General features: G+C 36.5%; 1 protein-coding gene across 4 annotated transcripts in view; it reads right to left on the bottom strand.

Annotated features, from left to right (window-relative positions):
• The window catches only part of DENND5B (DENN domain containing 5B), a 260804-nt gene that overhangs the window by 67709 nt on the left and 174506 nt on the right, over window positions 1-18589 (bottom strand). For 3 of the 4 annotated variants that reach the window (XM_037846449.1, XM_037846450.1, XM_037846451.1), the window contains 4 exons: window positions 7296-7389; window positions 3473-3604; window positions 2074-2226; window positions 1133-1211 (listed from right to left, as the gene is read on the bottom strand). In XM_037846449.1, coding sequence (XP_037702377.1) covers window positions 1133-1211; window positions 2074-2226; window positions 3473-3604; window positions 7296-7389 — 458 coding nt within the window. Of the gene's footprint in view, window positions 1-1132; window positions 1212-2073; window positions 2227-3472; window positions 3605-7295; window positions 7390-18192; window positions 18446-18589 lie in introns of those variants that run through there. The other variant, XM_037846452.1, reaches the window with a different exon arrangement.

Genomic DNA, 18589 nt, shown 5'->3' with positions numbered 1-18589 from the left:
ATGCATATTTACTTTTTCAATAGAAAAAGGGGCAGAGAGGAAAGTGCTTTGAAACTCAATCTGAATCTCTATCACTACAGTTACAACTGAGAAATTAGAACCTTCACATTCTGCTAAGAAAGGGTCCTGGGCAGTATAGTAGTAGTATCAATTCATATTCCTTGTTGACTCATTAAACACATATAAAAAGTTAGGTTTCCAACAACAAAAACCATATTTAAAGGTAGTGCTGCCCTCTAGGGAAAGTCAGGGGCATAGAATTGGGGTGGGTACATGGGTACATCAACTATATGTGCAATGCTTTTTTAAACTGGTGGTTTATAATTTTAAAAAAATATTATTTTTTATACATTGGTTATATATTATATATATATAATGTATATATTTTATACATTGGTTATATATGTATATTTTTATACATATGGTTACTGAAATAACCAAATTTTAGAAAAGGTTCCTAAATTGCTGATTCTGTATAAAACACTTTATCATTATTATGTTTCCACTGTTACTTCTATTTTTTGTGGAAAAGATAGTTATTTTACATAAAGAAAAGCAAGCTTCTTGTTATGAGAAATACACAGCAGGTAGAACAGTTAGCTTATAGAATCTCACATGACTCTAATTAGCTGAAGAATTATGATACTTCTAACATGTGATATCTTCTCATAAATTGAAGAAGAAATCTGTCTCTTGTAGATCTTTACAGACATTTTTATATACGTAGGTATTTCCCCTGAAAGATTATTAATGGTGGTCATAAAATTTTTCTTTTAGGAAAAAAAATCAGTATAAACCACACCCTAACATTAATGACAGTAACATATTACTTGTATAGTCCTTTACAATTCATTGGGGTTTTTCACATATATTATCTTATTTGATCACCATGACAGCCTTGACTTAGCTAATATGATTTTATCTGTCTTATAGATGAGGAAGCTAAAGCTCAGAAAGGCTTAAGTGACTTTCCCTAGGTCTCACAGCTAGTAAATAATATTGTTCCTTCTATTGGCAAGATGGGTGAGTTTTAGCTTCAGAAAGAAAGAGCAAGAGATAAGGCCATACAGTATTGTTTCTTCAGATGGTCCCATGCTGCCAGTTCTGTAGAAATAAAGCAATGAACTCTCACCTGGAGATTCTGCAAGGTGCTCTTGTTTCTCTTCTCTGTCCTGATACTGAATTAAATGTGACCACAAAGCTGACTTCCCCTGAAAGTACAAGTTATATAAAAATTTTCATTTTATAAGAAATTATTAATCAAAAATAATTTCTCATCAAAACCATACACATTAAAATGGCCATTTGGGGACCTGAGCTCTTCTATTCCTAGCTATGTGACACTGGGAGCATCTTACTTCATGCGTTATGAGGGGCATCCTCTGCCTCACTGAGAAGACTGGCAATAGCTTGGGGAAGGGAAGGGAAGGGAAGCAACCAAACTAAATAACTTCCGTTGTTACTTAGTTGTATGTAATTAGGAACTATCTACACTGGCTGCATTAGTAAATGTGGAATTAAAAAGGCTCTAAAACCACAGAATTTATTTGTGTATATCTATAAGTAAAATATGTTTAGATAAATGGAATGACAATAAAAGAAGAAAACGGAGCAAGAGGAGAAAGAGAAAGAGAGGAAGAAAGAAAACATGCACATAACAGGAAAAATCAGAAAGGAAGACTAGAGGGACAAAAGCAAAGCATTTGAATTTTTCCACTTTCAATTACTAGATAACTTAAAATGGAAAAGAACTGCTGATTCTGACTAATAGATTCTTCCCCGGACAGTAATGAAAGCAGACATTAAAAATAATCTACAGGGGATACAGTCTCTGCAACAAATGTAGCATTTTAACTTTTCCTATTTACCAGGAAAGATCTCCAAACCACCTGGGTTATGTTTTTTTTTTTTTTTTTCTGGAATTAAAATGCCTATAGCACATTTCTAGTCATACTGTGCCAAAGGAATATACTCTTTAATTTTTGTATCTTTTTCATTATATCTTTTTCTTCTTGTTACATTTCTTAACAGGCTTCTAGCTATCCATGTCCCTAAGGCTCCTGAGATTGTTACCTGTTTAACCTGCAAGCCATGGCTCCAAATCCTTTCCAATAAGTCACAGAGGCTGGCGATCAAGGTGTTCTCCTCCAAGCCAGTTATGTTTGCTTCTCCATGGCCCAGCTCCACTGCTTCATGTCCCATCTTCTCCACCAACATGCGTTTTGTCTGAAAACATCACGTGTGGTCATAGTGTTACCTCAGCAGTGAAACCAAAAACTGACACATCAATTACTGGATTAGGAGACCGGGGTTCTCTTCTTTATACTTCTAATTGTAGACTTTTAATCACCTTGGGAAAAGTGTCTTAATTTCTGTGGTCAAATAACTGGAGTAATAGTAACTATATATTAACAGTTTGTTAGAGAAATGGAGAGTCACTAAAGAGAGAATAAGAATATTTCTAAAGCATCCTCATGTTGAAGAAAATGTTATGTACAATAATATTTAGATTACTAACCTGAGTAATATTAGGGACTTATACCAGGCACAGAAAATGTCCTGTCAGAACCAGGAATCTTGTCTTGCCACTACAACTCTGCCCTCCCACTGCTCCCAGCATGTTAACTTACTAAAGATATTTGGACTTCGTTTTGACTGCACTTAGGTAAAAACCACACTACAAACAGAAAACTGACTAATTTGTGAATAAACAAGGCCTCTTTTTTTCCTTTTTCCATTCCTTCCTTCTCTGTTCAGGAACATGTACCAAAAAATGGAAAAGAAATGGAAATCCATTTCAATTAAGTTAATTTACATCACTTTTACCAGCTCTTATAAAATATAAGGTGAGAGAGAATCTAGTTTCTTTAGGCAGGGACCCTCTCTGTTTGACTCACCACTACATGCTGATGTTAAAAATCGTGCATTTATGACTATGCAGAGAAGTACTCAAGAAGTGACTGTCAAATAAATGAACAAAACTGTTGGCTAAAATGTTTTGAGTTTCATCAAAGTGTTTGTATTGCTACCTCCAAAGAACACAGATACCAGAAGTTTATTATATACAAACCTACCACACAGCTAGTCTTCTTTCTTATTGTATACATATACATGTATGGCACAGATAAGGTAGCACACAGACACACACACAAATGTGTGGCCTTTCACATAAGATGACATCACACCTGACACAACTTATGACTGGCTTAACATCTGCTCATGTTGGAGAGGAGGAGATTAACAACTGAAAAAGGTAAGAAAAACTGTGTAGAGTTCTTGTGTCGTTGATATCATGGGCAATGGACAGCCCTTGGAGGGCCAAGACCTCAGTAAAGAGCACATGAGGTCTAGTTACAGAAGTTTTCTTCCAGGGAAGCCACAGGCTCCAATGGGGGTTGACTATGCTCATCTTAGCCTCATGTGTGGTATTAAAATGAATGTATACTGCCTCACAGCAGTGAGTAATACATACCTTCATTCTACATTCTTTTAATAAGCCTTCTACAAATTTCCAGTTGGTTTGTGCAATCACTGCAGGAGAAAGGTCTGACAATTTGGGTTGCCTCAGGTTTTTTCCTAAACTTCGCGCCTCTTGCATATATTTCTAAAAATAAGAGCATTTTAAGGCATAAACACCAGATACCCTTTTCATCGGCTTAATCTTACACAAACAAGTGAAGGGAAAAATAAGACACACAAAAAAAGCCGTAAGTGTATTTGTGCAAAAGCAATTAAAAGTTTAGTGCACCAAAAGGTAGATGTTCATACTATCCCCTAACTTGTTAAACCCTGTGAAAATGAGGGCGCCAGAAACCTACCAGGTTAAGACTCATTCAAAATGAAATGCACATGACATATTTACAGTTAGTATTTCAAATGCAGTTTCATCTAGCTTAGTTTTTTTATTGGGAGTATCTGAGGTTGTGATTAGTCAGGATCACAGTTGGGATGAAAAAATATAAGTGTCTAGATTACAAGTCCAAGGTTCCGCAGAAACCCAGTGTTCTCAGATCCCTTGTTTCCTTTGCTCTTCTTTCCACAGATTGAGACTCAAGGTACTTCTAGCCTCTTGGGCCAGATACCTTTTGCCTGCATCAGGACCACAGGGCAGAACCACCAAAAAGTACAGGTGTCTTAGGACCATATCTAGAGAACCACTGCTCTAAATTATATAGTGAAATTGGCAGTTTGTTGGGGAAGGGGGGAGAGAAATCACAAGCAAGCACACTCTCCCACAGGCACATATGTGAAATCTATCCTATCTTAAGAGGAGACTTTGATATTATTCTTTAAATAAAAGGGAGTCTGTACATTTAATATACTTCTCTCTTTGAAGAAAAGCAATTTGCGACATCTGGTACGAATCAAAAACTTTACAGATTAGGGATTTGACTGATCAGTTTTACTTCTCAACTGTCCAGATGAAAGGCAGCATTAACAAAAATCTTCCCAGTTAAATAATTTCTAAGGACAGATTAAAAAATCAAATGGACTCTTCAAGCATTTAGAACCCATAGCAATCATATATACTTTTTTCTGCTTCTAATCTTTTTTAGAGGGTCAAGGAAAGAAGGGAAAACTCAGAATGAAAGACCACTGGGGAAATTATATGAAATGAGATCTACAGAAACACCCTGGAGGTTAGTTTTCAAATAAATAAAAGCAGAAAATGAAAATGGTTTCAGAAAAATCCATATAGGGTAGGAGCTCTATATGAGAACCTTAATATTTGCATTTCCTGTAATTTCCGGTTGTACTAATGTTATTTGGAATATTACAAATCAGAGATAAAAGGCTGGTAAACAAAATGTTAACTGTTAAATGTTAAAAGTGTCCTGCTTCTCTCCTAGTCTCAACTCCTTCAACTTCAGAACTTGTTTTAATGCAGAGAGAACCACTACAAGGCTCAATTCTAAAGAAGAGCTAAATATCAAACTTGGCTTAGGAAGAAATACACTCGCTAGAAGAAAAGAAGTGAGAACATGGTCAGGCAAAAGGCTGGGAAGAAGTCTTTGGCATTTCTCTTTTTCTGAAATAAATAGATTTTTTAAAGTCAATAACTGGATTCTGTTTTATAAATGAAAACAAGCTACAATGGAGTTTTCCTCTAACTGTATTTCCTGAGCACTCAGCACATATGGGACAGGTATTAGCAAAGAGCAAATCCTATAGAGGTACGTGAAAGTCCGTTTCTGAGTATCTCTGTTGGAGCCACAGAACCAGCAACATTCCATGCACTGCACAGAAAGGACACAGAGGGTGGCAACAGGGCATTCCTTTACAGTAAGGAGTGAGGACGCCTCCACATATTACAAAAACAGAGCAATACCTTTAAACAAAGGAAGTGAGGATAAAGATGTGACTTGCTTTGGGGCAACTGGAGGAAAAGGTCTATTTTAGGATGAAAAACGGAGAAGAGAAACCTTCCACAAAGAATGTTTTTTATAATAAAGTCTATCTTTTACAGGGGGAAGTAAACCTGGATTTCTTCTGAGATGTCTACTATGCTCTTCATTTCTGTCAAAGCGAAAAATAACAAACCACTAGGAGCCACCAATGAAAATATATCCTGTGATTCAATAAACAATGGCCTAATGTACTTTAACACTGGGCTTTCCATGAGTTTTCTAATAAACACTCTATCCATTTAACTGGGGCCAAATTTGCAAAGATAAGACCATTATAAAGTTGAATAAGTTTAAGCAAATGTGTCTTACCAGAAAAAAAATATATAAGCAAGAATCTTAAGTTACTCTTGCCAACACGTGAACAACTGTTCAGTGCAGCCTGGTACATAGTATTAGTGTGAAGAGTACTGGCCTGGAAGTCAGGAGTCCTGGGCTTTAGGGTCAGCTCTGTTCTTGCATATCTTTTTAATTTTGGGCAAGTCTCTTGGGCTTCAGTTACACCTTGTCAAGCTGGACAGGTGACCTCTAAGGCTCTTTTGGCACTAAGATTCTATGGTTGATGAATCAATTTTCTGACCACTCATATAAAATATAGACCAGGAAGGGTAAATTAAAATGCTATAGACAAAAAATCCAGCAAATAAAAGCTGCTAACAATGGATCATTTCTGTAACATGCTTTTTCTTTGTAACCTGCGTGAGCACACACCACCACAAAGGTACCAAACACAAGAGGAAGGGGAGAGCAAACTGGAGAGGCTGAGAATTCACGTCACAAGGTGATGTGAGGCATTCTAGAGCTATGTGCACTTACGCATGTGTAAAATTCAAGTAACACCAAAGACAAGACGTGGGAACATCCGGCAAAGCACTGTCAGGCAAAGGACATACCAGGCAGCACTCAGAGAAGGATTTTTTAGGAAGTCGTGCAGGAGGAGGTGGACCCTGATCCCACTCCCAGAAAGCCATGGAGTTCTGACAGACCAAAAGTTCCCCGGAAGGCTGAGAGTATAGAGATGTGCCAATAACAGAAAAGGAAAAAAAACAAAAAAACAAAAAAACAGGAAAAGAAAAAAAAAAGGAACAGGGAGAAAGACACAAGCAAAACAAGCATGCATCTGATAAAGTCACAGCAAAAGGGAGGGGAAGAGAAGAAAATATGGTAGCACAAAGGAAAGCACTAAACAGGTTATTCTTCAGTTCTTAAGAAAATGTTTAAAATCAGATATGCATGAACACATTAACAAAAAAGCATTACATTTTTGGAATGATGTTATTCTGCTTCATTTCTATACATCTGAGTTTAGAAAATAGTTAACAGGGTTTCTAATTGCATTTTTCTTTTGACCACAAGAAATAATCAAAATTTCTTTATAATTATTCAAATGTGTAATTATGGTTTTATTTTCAAATAACTCAAATAAAGCAAGAGCATCTTAATTTAAAAACAGATTTAAAATACTTTAAAAAATGGTGTTAGAAAGACAAGGACAAAGCACAGCCAAACATATCTTTATAGGAAGCATAGACATTTCTAAGCTTCAAGCATAATTTAAATGTAATGAATTCACCTATTAGGTTAATGTTAATGCTTAAGTTTTTCTCTTTACAGGAAACACACTGACCAAAAATTTATCCTAAACAGTGTTTACTTGATGTAATACACAGAAAGACTTGTTTTAAAGCCTTTTTTAGATGTATTGAAATTATGAAAGTGGAAAAAAGTATTTTCTGCTGTAAGTCAGTAAAAAAGGATTAACATTTTAAAACACAACTAAACCATTTTTTAAAAGAATGTGATGAACCTATACAATGACAGAACACCTGATGGCCTGAGTAAGCCTCATCACGGCTCTCGGCATCAGGGCCTCCTGGGAAGCAGACGTACCTCCCTCAAGTCGTTGTCCAGTCCAATGTGCTCAGAATGCTGGCGAAGGCGTTCTTTCCTGCGCTGTGACGTGGCACTCCGACTTACCCAGCGACTGAAAAGATAACCATGCCCAACGGGGTAGGTTAAAACAAACAAACAAACAAACAAAAATGTGGTCATTTACCTTGAAAAGAAAAAGAATTAACCATTCAACACAAGACTGAGAGTACCTATTTTTCAGTCATTTCTTTTTTATATATACATAAAAATATAAAACAGCTTTACTGAGATATAAATCACATACGTACAATTCACCCACTTAAAAAATACAATTCAATAGTTTTTATCATATTCACAGAGTTTGCAACCATTACCATAATTGGTACTTTTTTAAAATCAATGCACAGTATCAACTCACTGTTGACATGCATATATGTAATAACAAGAACTTAATTGAATTAGTCCTTGATTATACTAGACATAAATAGGGATGCCTTGACTTGCTCAAAATAAATATTATGGATAAATAATTTTTAACATAAAGGAGAATATTCTCAAACCCATAAACATAGAACTTCTTAAATCTAGTATCCTAAAAGAACACATGGAACTTAAGAAATTCCCAATTTTTTAAGGAAGAGCTTTTAAACAAGATTCAAATTAAGTGAGTCTTCATCAATAAACTGTAAGGGTTGGACAAGATGACCACTAAGATTCCTTTGGCTCTAAAACTTTATGATTGCGTGTCTGTAAAATGAGAACCTATATTTATTAATCAGTTGTTTTCTAAAAATACTTACTATACAAATGCAATACAAAAATACACAGAAAAAAATAATTAAAATAAAGACCAAACTCTTTTACATGGTCTATAAAACTCTAAAATAACCTGCTCTTCTCTCTCTGACTTTACCTCATTTACCCCCTAACTGACTATGTACTAGGTCCAATAACCTTTCTGTTACTGAATGATTTCTTGACAAAATCCATGTTGGTTTTATAAGAGGTTTCTTCGCCACGAAGTTTTCTTCCCTGCTAAAAAAAAATACAAAGACTATATAGAATACCTAGCCTTATAATTCTGGGATCCCCTAAATCCAAATAACTTCATCTCTACTCTATTCGGTCACCATCAGGACTTTACCTTGAATCAAGTGATCATACAACTCTATCTCATAAATCTTAAGCTTCATCTTACACACTGACTCCCATCTCTCATCACAATAGCTTTCCCATTCCTCAACTCCCACTTGAGACCACTTGTGCTTTCTTTCCCTTCTGAGGCTAAATCTGGAAAATCATTTATACTATTCCCAGACTAGTAGTTCTTCTCCCTAATGAACCTCTCCTCGTGTTACTTGCCCCAACAAGGCCGCCAACCTGGATCAATACTACTCTCTCAGTTCCCTATTCTGACAGCCATATAGATTAGTTCTTGATTTCCCTCAAGACTACACATGACTTTACCTGCCCTTTACCAATTCTCCTCAAAGACTATTCCCCAAACCTTTCACTTTACCCTCAAACTTCTCCACTCAACCAATGACCTACCTCTTACTTTCTGCCTCTACCTAAATGATACATACACATAGATACTCTCATCTTTCTTCTAAAATCAAAGAATAAAATATATTAGCCATGACTCAAAACTTTTTCTTCCACCTGTATCCCTGACCAATAATCTCTTGCTTTTTTCAAACTGCTCCATTAGTCTCCCCTTTTCCTGAATCTCCATTTTTTCTCTCTCAACTGAGCATTTCCCTTCAGCTTACAAGAATGTTGGTCTCCCTCTTGACCCGCTGTAGTTATGTTTAAATCATTCTCTTCATTCTTCTCACATAAAACTTATTAAAAAGAAAAGCTTAGCTGTAAGGCCTCTACTTACTTACCTTTGGATCTTCAGTACATCTCAAATCAGCAAGGTCCCCTGAAAATACTCTTGACAAAGCCAGTGATACCTCTAACTGCTAAATCCAATAGATATTATTCAATGTTTAGTTTACTCAAATTCTCTGCTACATTTAGTATGGCTGATCATTCTGTCTTAAAACTCCAGCTATTTTCAACTACTTCAATGTTCTAGAAAAGCTCTCTTGCCTTTTTACAAGTTTTCACCCTTCTATTCATTATTCAGATAGCTTAGATGCCAAATCTTTCTGAAAGCATTCCATGACTCCTCCAAAACTAAATTAGCTATTCCTTCTGTATTCGCCAATGCTAGTACATACCACAGTGTATTATAATTACACAACTCTACTCTCTATAAAATCCTCTATCCTAAAAACTCTTGAAAGACTGGTATCTTGGCCAAGTCTACCACACCTGCCCCTTCCATAAATATGTTTTAAATAAATAATCAGAGATGCCGTATAACATTTTTGCTTATCACAGCATTTATGCAATAGCAAATTCTGTATTTCCTTTATTCCAATACTCACATTTTGGCATTTAAATGTTCCTGACATTTCATCTTTCAATCCATATGTATGTTTAGTGCATAATTTTTTCAAAAAGCTTTTGCATTAATAGCAGATCTTACAATAACGGTGACTTAGAATCAAGGAAATACACTAGGAACAAGTCAAATGCTCAACAGTATGTGATGCCATGCAATGAAATATCACAGTCATTAAAAAAAGTCAAGTTTCTAAAACTATTAATAATATGGAGAGTGCCCATGAGACAATAGTTACTGAAAACAGAATGCCACAATTGTATAAACAATATTATAATTTTGTTAAAAAAAAGTATGGTTTCCCCAACACCACTACCAACCCCCAGGATCCATGTAAGGGAAGAATATAACAACAAATGTTAACATCTCATGGTGATGGAATTATAGGTAGTTTTAAAATTTACCATCACTTTCTGATACTCCAAACTTTCTAGTGAGTATATATTATTTTATATAAAAATATATTATTTTATATCAAGCTATTTTAAAAAATTTCTCAGGTCTTGATCTATCATCCCCATAAATTATATATTCATTGCACTAATGTAACAATATTTACTCTTGCATATATCCTAACAACACAGAGGTAAACATAATTTTCAAAAAAAATTTACATTTTTGCAAGTCAGGAAAATTCATATTACATTACTGACAATAATTTATTATCTTTTAAAAAATTTTTTATTTATAAAGTATCAATTTACAAAAACCTTAAAATGAGAATGCTGCTTCTTTTGTCACCTTTTAAATAATTTATGCATCCTTTGGTTTCAAGCTTCTGAATCATCTCATTTCAGTCTGCTGTTTACAGAGAAGCACTGAATAATTATGATAAAAAATGGGCAAGGAAGGTAGCCCCTCTAAAAAAAAAAAAAGGAATAGGTTTATATCAGGAAAAAAATGCGCAAAGATCTAATTATAGATCTATTAAGTGGAATCCTTGGAAATGTCCCTACAATAAAGGATCAGCATAAGACTAAAAAGGATACAAAGACAATCAGGGTGACTGCAAAGGAGGATCCAGAAAAAATAAATTATGAAGGTGAAACAGAATATAAACACTGGCTGATGAACTTATATAATAAATAAAGGGATGGAGTAGAATATAAATGGCAGAACATTTCCCTTGGCAAGCAAAAGTGGAAAAGGCTTTAGGAAAAGGAAAGGATAAAGATTAACTTACATAATATAACTAGCATCTCACTAAACACTCTGTGGGACAAAACACCCTATTTGATTTTACTCTCAAAATAGAGAAAGGAGCAAATGCTTAAGAAAATTTCTATGAAGTCCGCACATTCTTGGTCTTGTTAAAGTAATTAATTTAACCTTTGCATTATTAAACCTCATTTACTGAACAAAATTTTCCAAAGACGATCACAGTTGCTGAAATACAAAAGACTGTTTATTTGCTTCTGCCTTCTAGGCAGCATATTAAGTTCTCTGTAATAGGTGATCAATGATTTACACAGGTTGACTAACATGGTTATGAATTCCTTTACCCTGCAATTAGTTCTAAGATCCTTTCTCTTTCAGACTATAATCTACCTGAAAATGTAAGGTTTGAGGCTTGGTGTGGAAATGGGAAACCTTGAGATTTTATATAAGCTTTCAAAGCAAGAAGATACATGATTTTAAGATTTTAAAATTCAAACCATCCATCCCAAGCACTCTCTTCTTCCCCCTCCTGCCTTATTTTACTTCATAACTTTGATCTGTATCTGATTTGCTACTTATTTTTTAAAATTTTATTTTATTTTGAAATAAACTCAAAGTTATAGGAACAGTTGCAAAAACAATACAAATCCCATACACAGAACTCCAGCATACCCTGACCCCCCTCCCCTGATACCCCAATCCACCAACTTAAACATGCTGTCACACCGGTATTTCTTTCCCTCCCTCCCTCCCTCCCTATCATCCAGCATCTATTGCTGTGTCTTCTGAACATATGAGAGCTAGCTGCACCCATCCTTGAACAAACACTGTAATTCACATATACAATTCCCATGAACAAGAACATTCTTTTATGCAATCCCATTAAATGCAGCTAAGAAGTACTAGAGATTCAACATCGATACAAAGCATACATTCTATGTTTCCTTTTTTTTCCCCGCTATGTCTCAACTGTGTCCCTTTGAGCCTCCTCTCCTCCATTCTCAGATCCCATCCAGGGTCATCCTTGGCATTCAGTTGTCATCTATTTAGACTGTCCATTTTTTTTTTTTTTCCTCAGTTGTGGAAACATATATACAGCCTAAATCTTTCCATTCTACCCCCTCCCTAGCCTTCCATTAGTGGGAATAATCACATTTAGAATGTTGTAATGCTATCTCTATCCCACCATCCATTACTAGAAATTTCCTTTCACCTCAAACAGCAACCCTACACTCATTTCTTAACTCCCCATTGCCCCTTCCCCCATTTCTCTTAACCCATACTCTACTTTCCATCTCTATGGTCATATTCTCTGATAATTTCTTTGTGTTTACTGAGGGGCTTAAAATTAAACTCTTAAATCCATAACAATCTTGTTTTTCTTTGATACCAACTTAACTTCAATAGGACACATAAACTATGCTCCTATACTCCTCCATTCCCCCACCTTTATATAGTTCTTGTCAAAACTTACATATTTTCCACAGTTCAAAACCACCGATTTGTCATTAGAGTTTGTTTATTTTATACCATGTAGGAAGTAAATAGTGGAGTTACAATTCACAAATTATTGACTTCTATTTGTATTCCATTGTGGTCAGAGAATGTGCTTTGAGTATATCCAATTTTTTTTTTTTTTTTTAATTTACTGAGGCTTGTTTTATGTCCTAGCATATTAGTCCATTCTGGAGAAAGATCCATGATCACCAGAGAAAAATGAGTGTCTTGGTAATTTGGGATGTAAGGTTCTATATATGTCTGTTAAAATTCTCTATATCTCTCTTTCCTTTCTTTGTTTCTCTGTCGGTAGGGCTCCCTTTAGTATCTGAAGTAGGGCAGGTCTTTTATTAGCAAAATCTCTCAGCATTTGTTTGTCTGTGAAAAATTTAAGCTCTCCCTCAAATTTGAAGGAGAGTTTTGCTGGATAAAGTATTCTTGGTTGGAAAGTTTTCTCTCTCAGTATTTTAAATATGTCATGCCACTGCCTTCTCGCTTCCATGGTGGCCGCTGAGTAGTCACTACTTAGTCTTATGCTGTTTCCTTTGCATGTGGTGAATTGCTTTTCTCTTGCTGCTTTCAGAACTTGCTCCTTCTCTTCAGTATTTGAGAGTCTGATCAGAATATGTCTCGGAGTGGGTTTATTTGGATTTATTCTATTTGGAGTTCACTGGGCATTTATGCTTTGTGTATTTATATTGTGTAGGTTTGGGAAGTTTTCCCCAACAATTTCTTTGAATACTCTTTCTAGACATTTACTCTTCTCTTCCCCTTCTTGGACACCAATGAGTCTTAAGTTTGGATGTTTTATTTTATCTATCGTATCCCTGAGATCCATTTCGATTTTTTTCTCCATTCTTTCTTTTGTTCTTTCATTTTCTGTTCTGTGGACTTCTAGGACACTGAGTTGTTGTTCAACTTCCTCTAATCTTGCATTATGAGTATCCAGAGTCTTTTTAATTTGGCCAGCAGTTTCTTTTATTTCCTTAAGATCTTCTATTTTTTTACTTACTCTTGTAATGTCTTATTTATGCTCTTCTAGGGTCTTCTTTATGTCTCTTATATCCTGTTCCATGGTCTTCTTCATGTCCTTTATATCCTTTGCCATGTTTTTGTTCCTTGATTGTAGTTCTCTGATTAATTGTGCCAAGTACTGTGTCTCTTCTGATATTCTGATTTGGGTCTTTGGGATTGCGTTCTCCATATCATCTGGTTTTATCGTATGCATTAAGATTTCCTGTTGTTTTTGGCCTCTTGGCATTTGCTTTGCTTGATAGGGTTCTTTCAAATTGTAAAAAAAAAAAAAAAAAATACCTATCTAATTTTTCAGAAATACAAGTTGGTGGCGTACACTTTCTAACTAACCAGCAGATGGCGTCTGTGAGTCACCCATACCGCTCAAGTCAGTTCTCAACTTTGTTCTTGTAGTGTGTGGGGAAATGATTCTTGTGGGGTTCACTTGGTGAACTCAATCTGGGTGTGTTGCTGGAGCTGTCCGCCCTGAATGTGAGGCGTGTGTCCCGGTGGCTAGGGAGGCAGGGCAGCTTTAATATTCAAACCTCCCAGGTGTTCCTGGAGATTCAAGGCTGTTTCAAGAATCTAGCCCTTCATTTCAGTTCTGCCCCTGATCCTTGCTGACGCTGACCCCCAAACCACTGGCATCCCTGGGTTTTCCAAGCGGGCCCCCCTTCTCAGCTGTGATCTTCCAGGACCTTTGCCTAGGGAAGGGTATGCTACGTCACAAGTGTGCACCGTCCCTCAAGGGAAGCCCTGGGCTGCCGGGCCGTGCAGGGACGCTCTCAGCCTGATGCAAAGATGGCTGAAAGGGGCACCTCCACCCCTCCCCTCTCCTCACACAGTTCCTCCTTCCCAGCTCAGGGACAACTGGCGCTGCTCTGGGCTGTGGGCATGGCTCTGGGCAGGAGTGTCTCCAGCCCGCTGGGGAGCGGCTGCAAGCAGCGGGGTTTGTTTCTCCTTCCGGCTCTCCCCTCCACTCCCCTGGCCTTGAGGGAATCTGCAGCAGGCTATCCTCCACGCCAGACACCGAGAGGCCAGCTCAGACTGCTTTTGCCGTGCTTCCACTGCACGGTTTTCACCATCACAAATGCAGCCGCTCCTGGTTTTTTTCCTTTTTTTTTTTTTTTTTTTTTTTAAAGAACCATTCTGTCTCCAAATGCCAACCCCTGGCTTCCCCAGACTGCAGCATGGCTGCGGGTCTTTCAGCTTGGTTACTCACTCGTTTCAGAATGCAGACTCCCGTTTTCACCAAGTGTATGGCCCCTGTGATTCTAGCAGACTTTGTCCAGCTGGTGCATCGCTGAAACTGGTATTCTGGGTCACCTTCTGGTTTTTATCTAGTATTTTTCACGGAGGTGTTATTTTGCCCTGTCTCACCTAGCCGCCATCTTAGGTTCTCCTGCTACTTATTTTTTTTAAATTCAGTTTTGTTGAGATATATTCACATATAATACAATCAACTGTTCACAGTACCATCTTGTAGTTGTGCATTCATTACTCCAATTTATTTTTTGAACATTTTCCTTATACAAGAAAAAGTAACAAGAATCAAAAATAAAAGTAAAAAAAAACACCCAAATCATCACCCCCCCTATTTTTTCATTTAGTTTTTGCCCCCATTTTTTCTACTCATCTATCCATACACTGGTTAAAGGGAATGAAATCCACAAGGCTTTCACAATAATCACACTGTCACGCCCTGTAAGCTACATTGTTATACAACCATCTTCAAGAGTCAAGGCTACTGGGTTGCAGTTCGATAGTTCCAGGTTATTTACTTCCAGCTATTCCAATACATTAAAACCTAAAAAGGGTTATCTATATAGTGCGTAAGAATGTCCATCTGAGTGACCTCTCTATTCCATTTGGAATCTCTCAGCCACTGAAACTCTACTTTGTTTCATTTCACATCCCCCTTTTGGTCAAGAAGATATTCTCAATCCCACGTTGTCGGGTCCAGATTCATCCTTGGGAGTCATATCCTGCTTTGCCAGGGAGATTTACACCCCTGGGAGTCAGGTCCCACGTAGGGGGGAGGGCAGTGAGTTCACCTGCTGAGGTGGCTTAGCTAGAGAGAGAGGCCACATCTGAACCACAAAGAGGTACTCAGGGGGAGACTCTTAGGCACAATTATAAGCAGGTTTAACCTCTCCTTTGCAGTAATGAGCTCCAGAAGGGCAAGTGCCAAGATAGAGGGCTCAGGATACCAAACTAGCAGTCCTCAATGTTTGTGAGAACATCAGCAACAATCCAGGCGAGGAAGCCCAACACTTCCACATTTTCCCCTGGCTCCTCAGGGGGGCCCTGCATATATATATATTTTTATTCTCTGCCCAGATTACTTTGGGAGGTGTCATTTTTCACACTAACCTGTACAAACCTACCAGGTCTCGCTTCCTATTCAGAGTTCCATGTAATTATGGTATTTGAACAAACTGCATGAGTTAAATTGTTTAGGAAATATAGATCCTGCACCAGCTAAACATCTCTTCCCTTGGTCTCACATGGATTTCGAAGTTTTAATACACAGTCAGTATCGTCCTTTACCCTTTGATTTGATACTTATTTTACATATTAAGTTTCTTTATTGTTTGTTTCCTTGCTCTTGAAAGCGGGGATTTTTGTTTTATTCAATACGTTTCCCAGTGAAATGCAGTATAGTACTTCACATATAGCAGGGGCTCCATAAATATCTCCAAATGAATGAATGAGCAATCTAATGCTATCAAATGGAAATAAAAATTAAAATCAAGGTTACTCACATCAAAGGGAGTCAAACAATTAGGATATTTTACAAACATAACAAAAAAATGAATAAACTGATAATTAATCTCCTCTGATGGAAAACCCTCATCCATTTCTGGGACAGAACATTGTATCTAGCAAACTGGAAAGTTGGAGCCCCCTTAATGATCAAAATCTCTTAGCACATTTTTTAAGTTCACTGTCTATAAAAGCAGGGAAAGCACTTCACCCAAGGGTTTTAGAAATCCTGCAAATTTGTTAAGGTAAATTTTTCAGTCATTAGCTATTTGCTTCTGCCTTTTAAGAAGCATATTATATTCCCTCTATCTGCCTTCCTCCTAAGATGTCACTGTAAACATCTGGATTATTTAAAGGAGGGGAAGATTTCATAACCTCTCTAGTGAATCACTCCCCATAAACTGTTTTTATTAAAGTTAGTACATTTATATAAAAGAGTTCAAAGTTTTTTTTTTAAACTATTCTTTTAATTTACTGTACAGTGTTCCTTTTCCAAATGTTTAAAAGGATAACTGATACTGAAAATTTTTCAGACCTACAGTCTTTGAGAATGAGACACTATGAAGGAACATTGTACAAAGTAAGGAGATCTGGGTTCTAATCCTAGCTCTGCCATCAACCCAAGCTCTGTCTTCTACCAGCACAAAACAACAGCACTATCTTCAGGATTAGGCTAACTGATCTAACCACTCTTCAAGAGGGAAGATCACTCCTAAGGATGTACCTTGCTTCCCAAAGCACTAAACCTGTCTTCTTTGAGTTCACTCCTCTTAACAGAGCCCTGTTTAAGTCAGAGGTGAGACATCTGAGCACTCTTCCTTTCTGGAAGGATCTCATTAGATTAGTACAAAAGGCTACTGCTAAACTCCCTTTTGTCAATGTTTTAGGTTCTTCAAACTTTCTTGGGGACTACCAAGCACAATTTCCAACTCTGAAAGTAACAAAAGGCATGTGTTACCCTTGTGTATGTATGTATTCGAGTGACAAGGACTAGTAGCATATGTAGTATAACAGACCTAGGTGTGAACCCTCGTTTTACTACTCCCTAGCTATGTGATCTTGGTGCAAGCTGCTGAACCTCTCTGAACTTCATTTATAAAATGGGTATTATAAAATATACTTGTAGTAAGGATTAATGAGCTAGTGTACTTAATGCTGTCATCAGAAAAGCTAGCACAGGGAACCTGTTTAATAATATTAGCTATTAATATCACCAGTATTCTCTTCATAACCACCCCTCTCTTGGCACAGAGAAGCCTCCACTGGTAGGAAAGGTATATTTGAAGGTAGGAAAAAAAAAAAAGGGCTAGAAGAGAGTGTAGTAATTACTTTAAATAAACCAGTGATTAACTTTTCCAGATTTTTAAACTGAGATCTGTAAGGGGATACAGATTTACAAATATAAATACAAGATTCTAAAAGAAAAACACAATCAATGTATATAGTACTGTAACTGTTTCACTTAAATTCATAAACACCAATTTTTTCCCTGTGATGTGCCTGCTACCACTAACTATCTCACATTTGGATCTAAATAAATCAATAATTCTAATTCAGACACATTTCAGAAATATATTTAAATGAACATCTTCAGCTAGTCAGCCAGGAAAATGGCAAGGGTTTCATTCTTTTCAGATTATTAAAAATATGACATTAACAAAAAACAAAACAAAACAAAAAACCTAACCTAAAAAAAAATAATTAAAAAAAATTTTAAAAAGGAAAAAAAAATTTAAAAAATGATATTAACAGTACGAACTTGAAAACAAGTATCCACCATTCCAACATATACATGCATCCCAAGAAGTCTAGAATAACACAGTATCTAGGCTTCGTACAGTGTTTATTAAATTAAAAAAATCAAGCCTTAAAGATCACAAAGTAATCAGGGGAAGGCAAGTTTACCAACACAAATTATAAAAATAATTTACTATGTTTCCTTTTTTTCTTCCCCAATAGAATCCTGACAAGTCTTTCAGGAAATAAAGAGGTAAGTACCAAAAATTCTGCAACTGTATAGTTCAGATCATCTGGAAGGTAAAAACATCATACTTTCAAGTCATCTTTCCAAAATCTTCAATTTACTTACATATTTAGTTTGGGCCATTTAGGTCAAAAGGCATAATTCCACCTCTTTTTATTCCCCTGATTCTCTATTGCCTTCTGAAAATTCAGATAACTCAGTCCCACTTCCATTTTGTGTATCAAGTCTCTTACTTCAGTCTATTCCACTTCTTTGTCATTGCCTGGCTTCTTTTCACTTCCCTTCGCTGAGCCTCTTTAATAAAAGTATCACAGATGTTGTAGAATGTCAGAGTTTTCTCTCATTTTCAAATAAGAAAATAGGCAAGTGGCTCCAACTTGCCGAAGGTTCCTAAGCTGTTTAATGTTTGAGAATGAACTAAATTCCAGAGTTGCTGAC

The sequence above is a fragment of the Choloepus didactylus genome, chromosome 8 (assembly GCF_015220235.1).
Source record: "Choloepus didactylus isolate mChoDid1 chromosome 8, mChoDid1.pri, whole genome shotgun sequence".
In the NCBI taxonomy this organism is placed as follows: domain Eukaryota; kingdom Metazoa; phylum Chordata; class Mammalia; order Pilosa; family Megalonychidae; genus Choloepus; species Choloepus didactylus.
The sequence above is the reverse complement of the archived record's forward strand: the minus strand, read 5'-3'. Positions and strand labels throughout refer to the sequence as shown.